This window comes from Phasianus colchicus, chromosome 22 (assembly GCF_987193195.1).
Source record: "Phasianus colchicus chromosome 22, bPhaCol1.hap1.1, whole genome shotgun sequence".
Classification (NCBI taxonomy): Eukaryota; Metazoa; Chordata; class Aves; order Galliformes; family Phasianidae; genus Phasianus; species Phasianus colchicus.
Window position 1 is genome coordinate 1946573 of NC_143457.1, and position 10146 is coordinate 1956718.

Below are 10146 nucleotides of genomic sequence, written 5' to 3' on the forward strand. Positions count from 1 at the left end.
GGAAAGGGATAAGGAACATTTTTGTTGGGGATAGAAGAGCTTGTAATGGGGACTGATCAGAGCAGCAACGCTCACTGGGCTTAGGAGCCTCTGGTCCAGCATCCTGAAAGGAGCTGCTTTTTCTCTCCTTGCAGGAAGAACTAAGGGAGTAGAAGACGAGTTTTTCACTGCTGAGGTGGAGAGTTCAACAGCTCAAAAGTATCGTCCACAACCTGCCAGAGGCAGTTCTCAAGTGGGAAGTCATTGTCCACCAGGTTGACCAAATAATAATTGTCATGGATGTATTGGATGATCATGCGAGAGGGTGACTCCTCTTCGTAGAGCTTGGCCCACTGCTCAATCCACAGAGCAAAGGCCTCATCCTGCCAAGGAGAGAGAGATGTTTGTAGGGTTTTAATGCACATTTTGTACTACCTCAGTTGGGACAATCAGCATCACATATGCCTGGCATGCCTGTGGCTCGTTTCTTCACAGTAAATGCTGCAAGAGCTGAGCAAGGAAGCTCCTGCTTTCCAGGCAGTGCAAGGTTGCACAAACAACAGCTCAGAGCTGAAATGAGACATGCTTATAGTAAAATGGCTCAATACTGCCCCTGTGCGGGTAGTGGGAGGGAAAGCTATTGCTCAGAACTCTGGGGACTCATATGGAGATGATGGCCCCCCAGCCTCCCGGGTGTTTACTTAGTGTCTCTGAAAAGCTCTCACTGGAGAGAAGCTGTAAAAACACTGAGGGAGCAGATTGCAGCAAGCTAATACTACAACAGTAATCAATTGCAAGTGGTGTTACAGATTCAAAACAAACCAGACACTGAATTTCCAGGGTATCACAACTGTGTCCAGCAGCAGGAAGGACTCACCTTCCAGGAAAGAAAGCTTACAGGATCTACCACGGTGGGCTGGATTATCTCCCTGCCTGGAAAGATGCCCCACGTAACAGCATTGGGTTGCAGGTCAGGGGCGTTGGTGATATTCTGGCCCTACAAAGAAAAGAAAACCTTTCTGAAGCTGCTGGAGGAGATACAGAGTCAGAGTAATTTTCCCATCCTTGTTAAGAGATCAGACAGCAGCTGCAGGTCACAGCTGACTTGTTTCACTTTTCCTTCATGTCCCACTTTGTTCCTGGGGATGTTTGAATCTCTGACCTTTGCCTCTCTCCCAAGGTGGTGAAAGCATCCTGTGAATGTCAGCCTACCTTGACGTTGACAATGTGGTAGTTCACCCGCAACTCGTACTTCTTCAGCACCTTCAGCAGCGCCGTGACGATCTCGTTGGAGGTGAAGAACTCTAGGTATGCCTGCCAGGTGGGAAAAGAGAAAGAATAAGAGCCCTAACTCATGGCAGGGCTGACACGTACACACAGGCAACCAAAAGAACAGTTGTAAGCTGTGCTTTTTAGCAACCAGGCAGCCTAAGACTTCTACATCCATCCCCAGAAATATGTATTACAAAGGGGACTGGAGCAAAGGGCAAAGCAAACTGGCAAGAGAGCTGAGAAAAAGAACTCGTGGAGAGCAGAGGTAACAGCCTGAGAACAGCCAGTTTAGGAAAGCTGTAAGCTATTTGACCTGTACCCATGTAAGCAGACAGGCCATAATATGCTCCAGCCACTGTAACCACAATTGCTGGGCCTGGAAAGCAGCCAGTACTGGCCAGAGTTCCTGGAAGGAGCCCGAGTTTGACTTCTATGTGGTACCCCACGACCAGCAGTAAGCTGCCAAGGCAGCCCAGTCTAGCAGGAGATGAAGTCAGAGGTCTCAGCTGGGCTCTGAAACACCCTGCCTTTTGTCCAGTCTCATCTTTTGTCCTCAGTCCTCCCAGTGAGCTCACACAATCTAATTCTGCACTTCCTCCATCTACTGCTGCTCTGTGCTTGGCTGCTCCAACAACTGCTTCCCCTCCCCCCATTTCCTGGCTATTGTGTGATGATGGATTTCCCCTCACCTCAGGGAATTTGTTTTTTTTTCTTTGAAAACATAACAGCATTTGCCATCTGCTCATTTCAGGGCTTTAGCAATTCGGATCCCTTTTGATCACAGCTGCTTTGTTTCCTAGCACAAGCCACTTGCCTGGCATTTACCTTGACACAGGAGATTCCTATCACAGCCATTAATGGTAAGGATGTAGGGCCTGAAAATGCATGACAGTAGGAGGCAGGCATGAGAGATAAGACTGCTTGCAGACCAGAAGTAACCACAGCAGAAGTGCTGCAGTGGAGGCAACTGGTGAAGAACTCTGCCTTAGAGAAAGATGGATGGGAGAATTTTTAAATACCCAGTTATTAGCATGAAAAGCTGGATGGTAGAGATACTGCTTCATTGATTGCTATTATGAGAAACCTGGGTGCTTCCTGCATTGGGAATGGGATCAGCTGCAGTAGGCAGGCATGTTTTATTGTTGGTTTTGTTATTTTTAATCTGAAACTTGATAGCTCTGCTCTTGCAAGTGGTTAGCATCAATTGCTTGCTATGAGTAAAAACAAGAAATTGTTTTGAAGTGGGAGAAAACAGCTAGGTAAGCTACAGAGTTGACATGATCAGTCTCTTAAGTCACCAGAGGAGCTTTGTCTTATCCCAGCAAGAAAGCATTAGAATAAGGAGCTGGCAGAGGTAGTATCTGGTTGGAAGCCTAAGACCTTCCTACCTCACAGAGACTGTGCTAGTCACAACTGCTACCCAGCAAAAGAGTGCAATACCTTTTGGAAGACATAACCTCCACTAGGTCCCCAGCCAAAAATGGGGTCTGTGGATGGTTTGCCATTGATGTTTGGCTGGGAGTTAATAGTCAGGATTCCTCGTCTGTTGACCTTCTCCAGCTGCTCCTTCAGAAGGCTGGTTTCAGTAGCAAGAGGGTCATCATTCCAGGGCATACACGTAACCTACCATGAGGAGAGAGGATGGCTTACAATGTGGGTGTGTACAACAATCCTTTGGTTACCAACTGATGCTGAAGGAACTCAGGAATGCCCTAGTGATCTTGAACATATCTCTCACAGGGCAGAATTCTCAGGTTTTGTTCAGGGGTTGAGCAGGTAGGCTCAACTCCAGGAACGAGCTCAGCATGATGCTACAGCAGCTTCCTTTTTATGCTGAGCCCTAGCTCTGGCTCTTGGACTCTCCTTGGAATCCTTCAGCCACCATCTCAGCAGCTTTAGGTAGGAAACTGCCATTGTTCTCATTTAGAACAATGTGACAAGAACAAGAGAAATTAGGTACTGTTGTCTGTGCCACACTGACCAGCCCTTCCAGGGCCACCTCTCACCCTGTGTCCATTCTTGTTGGGCTCTCCGGTGATGTAACATGTGAAAACCTCAAAGACGCTTTCCTCACCGGTCAGTTCTTCTCCCCACATCTTCAGGAGCTCCTCACGGGGAGACTTGCTCTTCAGGTAGAAGAGGTAATAGTCCTTCAGCTCCCCAAAGGCTGGAGAAGAGGAGTTACCCCTGTAAGCAGAACAGACACAGGATTAACAAAGCACTGATGAAGATGTACCAGTTTGATGATGCAAGAAAACAGCCAGCCAGGAAAAGTATCCATCACAGTCCTCCTAAAGACCAGGAGCTTCAATATCTTGGTGCCATTCTCTTCACTTCATTCAAATCCACACAACTGGGGACCTCTTCAACAATAAACCATCATTTCTGCCAGGCCCAAGGCACACACAGAGATCTAACTGCAGAGATCAACTGTGCAGCAGGTCATTGTATCACACCTTGCCATTGCAGGCTAACAGCTTACCATCGACCGTTGGGGAAATCATCCCATTCTTGAGTTCGATAGATGTAGCTTTTTGGCCTAGAGGCCCAAAAGATTGGCCGAACATCTTCAACTCTTCTCTTGGGGTGAGCACTGACTGCCCAAGGCAGAGGTCGCCTGCACAGAGAAAGCAGAAGTCAACACATTTCTCTCTTCTCATTGCTGTCTTTCCACAAGAGGCTGGAAGCCTTCCTCCTATAGAGTTGGCCTCTGGAGAGAACAAGTTGCAAAAACTGAGAAGAAATCTACTTGTAGGACAAAAATCAAATAAACCTCTTCCTCCTTTATGCAAAAGGTTTTCCTTCACAGATGCTTGGTAGGTGTCTATTAAGTGCAGGACTGACATCTGAGATTGGATGGAGTAAGGGAAGAGCACTGTGTGAAGGAAGAGTTATCCCTCTGCCTGTGCTTCCACTTGCCTATTTTTGAAGGATGTGGACTCAGATTCCATTCCCTGTATTGGGAATGTATTGAGAGACTTAAAATGTTTATTCCACGTGGCATCTCTAAGAGTTTAGGTTTTAAAGTTCCACAGAACTTCAGTTCTTCTCTCCTCTACCCTTTCTCCCAGCTTTTAATCAGAGACCTGCAGGAAGGATGAATGTCTAAATGCAGGAAGGTACTTAAAAAACAGAAGAGAAGAACCAACCCATCCATTCCTTATGCATTCAGTAGATGGGATGTGCAAAAACTAGAACAAACCAGCATATTCAGCTCACCTAGGGTCCTCATTCCAAATGCCAAGGCGCTTAAGGACTTCAGTAGTAGCCACTTCCCGATTGAGGGTGTAAAAATGGAGCCCATGCACCAGGCCACTGTCCAGCAGCTCCCGGCACATGGACACTGCCAGCTCCACCCCATAGTTCCGGATAGCTGCATCGTTATCCTTGATTGGTTCAATCACATCTTTGATTTCTTGGGGCACTTCCAGTTTGGAGAGCTTCACCAGCTGGCGTAGAGAGTGGTAACCCTGAGTGAAGATAACAGGATTTCAGTCTTTCCAGGTCCTTTTCTCGTGTTCAGTAACAGCTATTTGATCTCAACTTTGCAGCAGGAGACAGAATTGGGGGCTCATGGGTTCCATATAGCCAGGCCCCATCCCTAGGACAGTAATGCAGCCTGTGTCAGTTCAGGTAATTTCGTCACATTTACCTGAGCTCAGCATGCTGACAGTGCTGTTTAACCACTCAGAACAGGTAGGCAACTGCCCTTTATATCCCTCTGTGCCATATGGGTACAGAAAACCTTTACAGAGTTTCATTTAGCAAACCACCTACAGATCTGTCACACGTTTAGCACTCTTGCTTCCCAGAAATTGTTGGAGGGTATTCACAGACCTCTCTCAGGCCCTGACCCCAAAACACCTAACATGTTTCCATGTTCTCTCCCCAAGCCAGCATAACTTGATTTCACCTGTATGGGGAAGATGCCAGGAATAATGGGGCAGGTAATGCCAATGGCTTGACAGTCCTTCATGAACTTGAGAAAGGTTTCTGGTCGGAAGAAAAGCTGTGTAATGATGAAGTCTGCCCCAGCAAGAACTTTCTCTTTCAGGTGCTTCAGGTCTGCCTCATAGCTCTCTGCTTCAGGATGACCCTTGGGGTAGCCTTTGGAGGGGATGAAGAAAAGAAAAGCCAAGACAACACATCAGAAATTAGGAAGTAGCCAATCTCACTGTGTCATTTACAACCCAGGACCAGAAAGGTACTGCTGGACTGATTTCCCCCCATCTCAGACCCTACCCCACACTGTGCATCAGAAGATGCATACCTGCCACACAGATGTCAAAGTAATCATCAAATTCATTGCGAATGTGCTTAACCAGGTCAACAGCATGATTGAATCCATGTACTTCTTCCTCCCATTCCTCACCAACAGGATCTGGAAAGAGAATAAATCCAGTTCCTCCAACTGTTACTTCTTCATTTTGCCGTGAAGCTGAATGCAACAGCAACACTACTTCAGCCCTACTAAGTGCTGTAGGACAAAAGGATTCACCTCCACGCAATGCCATGATGTTCTTCAGCCCCAGCCGCTTGGCCTTCTGCAGGTGCCCTGTGATGTCATCCTTGGTCTGATTGCAGCACGTCATGTGAAGGATGGTCTCCAGGCCACAGTAGTTGACTGCAGTGTTGGCAATAATCATGGAGGAGGTTTCCTTGTCAGATCCCGGGTCCCCTGCAGGATGCCATGTCACATCAATGAAGAGAGGACCACCTGCTGCCATGCGGTCAAACCTGTGGATTTTAGAGCTGTGTTAGCCTACCAGGTAGCCAGCTCACCTCCTGTCTACGCCAGGATATCTTGCTCCCTGCTGGAATGCCATCAACAAGCAGGGAAAACCTGGGTGACAGCAGCACGAGTCATCAAGAAAAGCGTGGAACTGAGAGTTCAGCAAGTAGAAAATGTGAAATGAATAATAATAATCACTTGAGGCTGAATGAGGAAGAGCATAGAATCTCTTGAAGGAAGGAAGCAATTTAAGTCTCTCTGTAGAATAAACTTCCTCTCAGTGTGTTGCGTTAGACTGATGCACCTTCTGGCAGACCACAGTGCACATCCCATTCACTTTGAGATGGAAGACTATGCCAGAACCTCCTTTCCCAGCTTTAACTGTATAGGACACAAACATGGAAAGGTAGGCCAGATCTCTGTGGTGTTTCCAAGTGTGCCTCACAGAAGAGATAAAGTCTCCTCTAACTTTTCTTCTCTCCTGCTCTGGGCTGGAGCAGGCCCTTCTGTACCAAACATGGTACTGGCATACAGCAATTACAGAAAGCCTTATGAGAATCCCTCTTCTCCTCCAGGTGAGTACATGGTGGCTCAGGCTCCAGGATAACCTTTAGTTCTGCTCAGATCTATCACCTTCCACACAGCATGTACATGGGGAAACCAGTCTCAGAGGTCCTTGGTAAACAGAGGTACAAACTATAGTGGCTGAATGATTCTGAAAACCTGTGGGAGTCAGTCCCAGAGATCTGAGCACAATGACCACGAAATATTTTCTGTTTTAAATAGCTATTACTCTATTGTCCCCAGCACTTCGCTTCAGACCTAGAGCATGGCAGCAGCCTTGCAATCTCAGCAACCCCACCATGACACTGAACACTTGAGGGCCTCCAAGGAAGATAAGTTACCTGGTGTCCATTACCCTCCTCAGCAGGAAAGCACAGCCCCATTACCTGCTTCGTCACCTGGAAGGGGAGACAGAGCACGGGGCAGAGCCTGCCTCATTAACTTTTTCCCAACCCTCCACCAACGAGGCTTCATCTATCCCCTCTCTTACCCTGCGGCCCTCACCTGGAGATGAGATTGACAGCAGCGTTGGCTGTGCGTGGAGGGAAGAACTCCAGGGAGAACCACCTGTCCCCAGAGTCCTGCCGCCGCCGCATCTTCTCCCGCAGCCGCTCGTGACGCTCGGCATCGAGGACAGGAGTGGAGCAGCGTGAGCTGTCCTTGGAGCTCTCACTCCCACTGCTGCTGCCACCATCAGACTTGGAGCTGGAGCTTGCACTGCAGGTATGCTGGTTCTCATTGACCATGGTGAGCGCTCTAGAGAAGGGGAACAGAATCATAGAATCGCTCAGGTTGGATAAGACCTTAAAGATCATTGAGTCCAACCATGACCTAACCATACTACCCTCCTAATTAACAACCCTCTGCCCTGAGCACCACATCCAAATGGATTTTAAACACATTCAGGGATGGTGACTCAACCACCGAACTGGGGAGCCAATTCCAGTGCTTAACAGCCCTTTCTGTAAAGAAGTATTTCCTAATAGCCAACCTAAGCTTACCCTGGTGCAGCTTAAAGCCATTTCCCCTCATCCTGTCACCAGTGAGAAGAGACCAACCCCGCTCTCACTGTAAGCACCTTTCAGGTATTTGAAGAAAGCAATAAAGTCTCCCCCCAGCCTCCTTTTCCCCAGACTGAATATCCCCAGTTCCTTCAGTCTCTCCTCATAGCACACATTCCCCAAGCCTTTCCCCAGCCTTATCGCCCTTCTTTGGACCTGCTCCAGCACCTCCACATCCTTTCTGTACTGAGGTGCCCCAAACTGAACACAGCACTCGAGGTGAGGCCTCACCAGTGCTGAGTACAGGGCAGGATCACTTCCCTGGTCCTGCTCACCATTCCTGATCCAAGCCAGGATGCCACTGGCCTTCTTGGCCACCTGGGCACACTGCTGGCTCATATTCAGCCGACTGTCCATCAGCACACCAAGGTCCCTTTCCATCAGGCAGCTTTCCAGCCACTCCTCCCCAAGCCTGTAGGGTTGCCTGGGGTTGTTTTGTGACCAAAACGCAGGACCCGACACTTGGCCCTATTGAAACTCATACAGTTAACCTTGGCCCATCCATCCAGTCTATCCAGGTCTCTCTGTATTGCCTTTCTCCCCTCAGGCAGATCAACACTCCCTCCCAACTTGGTGTTGTCTGCAAGCTTACTGAGGGTGCTCAGAAGTGGCACAGTTTGTACAGGACATGCATGTGATGAGGAAAAGGGGTCCTGTGCTACAACCACCATTAATCATCACCAAGTGGTCCCTTTGGCCAGCCCTCACTGTAAGCTATGGCAGACAACCTTGTGAAAACACAGTAAAACGAGTGCGTTTACGCAGTGCTGAAAATAACGCAGCAAATGGCTTTGTGCCACCTCGATGCAACTCTTCTGTGCCTGCAGGATCAAACCCAGCTCTCAAGTTTGTCAGGTTAACATGACTTTTGCTCTGTCTGCAGTTTCGCAGGCCACGATGCCCCCTTGCACCAGCTGAAGACCTTTCTGATCCTGCAGTCTCAGGCTACACACACCAGCAGATTTTCTTCTACAGCAGCTGCCCCTTGGACTGCATCCACCTTCATGAATTCCCATCTGTTTATTCCCAAAAGGCAGCATTTCTTTACAACGTAGAGATAAAGACAACTGCTACTGGGGAAGGTAAACAAGAAAAAAAAAATGGAAGAATCCTTCCTGAAACAGGGCACCCTGCCTGCCATCCTTTCTTTTGTCCTTATGGACATCACCCTGTGCATTTCTCTCTCTGCAAGACACACCACTCTGTAGATGTTTGTGCCATCCACTGCACACACTCAGCTATTTCCTTCACCAGATAGGCTGTTATGTTCATTTCCTCACCAACTGTGGCTCTTTGGAACTGAGGTCAGAGACCATCCCATCTTTCCCAGCCCTGCAGAAGGCTCAGGTATGCTTGTTGGCTTTCCAGAACACCAAGCAGCTGTGCAGGTTGGGTACAGGATGCCCAACTCCCCTGAGCTCCCTGGGCGACAACTGTTTGATGCTTTATCTCCAACACCTCAGAAGTCAGGGAGCAGCTACAGACAGCTAGAGAAAAGTGCTGTGAAAACGGGATTTGGGTTATTAGCTTTGTCAAAGCTTCAAGCTGTCACTGAGAGCAGCACCTTGTCATTACATAACAAGGAGTCTATTCTGAAGGAAGCTGTTGCACAAGCCAGCACACTCGCTGTCCTCACCAGAAACTCCAAGCTCAGGTCACCCAGACTTTGAACTCCTCTCCTGTTTACACTCAGTTGGCCATCAAGCCAAACCCTTTGGGAGAAAGTCTGCTTTTACCACCTGGGGACCACTCCAGCTGGCAGGAGATAAGAGAAAGGTGCACAAGGCTGCTGCTGCTGCCAACCTCAAACCTTCAGCCTACCAACAGCCTCCCCACAAACACAGCAGCAGGTAGGACGGGGGTTATCCCAAAGCAGGGCAGGCTATGGGGGCAGCCTCCCACCAGCTCATTGCCGGGGAATGATAAACCTCGGGATTTCTCTTTCCCTCCGGCTTGAGCATCCAGCGCGCAGGTTGGCCTATGGGTGTCTCATAGGGCGAGGTTTTCTCGCCGGCCGCCTCAAAGCACTCATGCGGTAGGAAGGCCTCGGTGCGGCGCATCAATAGAAGCGCTCGGCGTCCCCATAAGCTGGCAGGGAACGCAGCTCCTCCCGCAGCTCTCACACGGCTCACCCGCCTGCTTCGGGGCCGGACCCGCAGCCCCCACGGCTACAAACGGCACGGAGCACCTGCACAGAAGGCCCTATAGGAATCGACCCTATAAGGATCCGCCCTATAGGGAACCCGGCGCTCTGCGAGGACGCCTGGCTGCAAGCGACCGTGTGCTGTCACCTCGGCTGAACCCGTTGTAAGGGTGGGATGGGAAGCTTTGCTCTTTCTCCCCCCCGGCAGGGCCCCGCTCACCTCCCCGCGGCGTCGCACGCTGCGCATCGCGGGCGGCCCCATCCCGCGTCCCTTTAAGCCCCGCTGTTCCCCCCCCCAATCCATCACGTGGTGTCCCGCTATTCCCTTATCCAACATGGCGCCGCGCCTTCACTCCCCCCTCTAATCCCCGTCCGTCGCCGCGTCACGTGAGCGC

The 10146-nt window shown here is 49.6% G+C and overlaps 1 protein-coding gene across 2 annotated transcripts; it reads right to left on the bottom strand.

The window, feature by feature from the left end:
• Window positions 1-12: 12 nt before the first annotated feature.
• On the bottom strand, window positions 13-10104 carry MTHFR (methylenetetrahydrofolate reductase). 2 transcript variants are annotated; one of them, XM_031613642.2, is made up of 12 exons: window positions 9972-10104; window positions 7052-7303; window positions 5750-5988; window positions 5522-5632; window positions 5165-5358; window positions 4471-4721; window positions 3734-3868; window positions 3258-3438; window positions 2692-2874; window positions 1192-1293; window positions 857-976; window positions 13-362 (listed from the first exon to the last, which is right to left on the bottom strand). In XM_031613642.2, exons 2-12 carry the CDS (start codon window positions 7291-7293, stop codon window positions 165-167), a joined length of 1956 nt encoding a protein of 651 aa, XP_031469502.1. In that variant the 5' UTR covers window positions 7294-7303; window positions 9972-10104; the 3' UTR covers window positions 13-164. The 2 variants fall into 2 exon arrangements, with proteins under 2 accessions (XP_031469502.1, XP_031469503.1); XM_031613643.2 differs by lacking the exon at window positions 9972-10104 and adding an exon at window positions 6889-6945 and having other exon boundaries at window positions 7052-7171.
• Between the last annotated feature and the right edge of the window lie 42 nt (window positions 10105-10146).

What these genes read in the sequence shown, in the direction of transcription:
- MTHFR (XM_031613642.2), bottom strand. Translation starts at nt 7,293, where the DNA reads ATGGTCAATGAGAACCAGCATACCTGCAGTGCAAGCTCCAGCTCCAAG. An exon ending in CCAACAAGAATGGACACAGG is followed by an intron (nt 2,875 to 3,257) that starts GTGAGAGGTGGC and finishes TCCTCATGGTAG; the next exon opens with GTTACGTGTATGCCCTGGAA. An exon ending in TAAGCTTTCTTTCCTGGAAG is followed by an intron (nt 363 to 856) that starts GTGAGTCCTTCC and finishes TCTCCTTGGCAG; the next exon opens with GATGAGGCCTTTGCTCTGTG.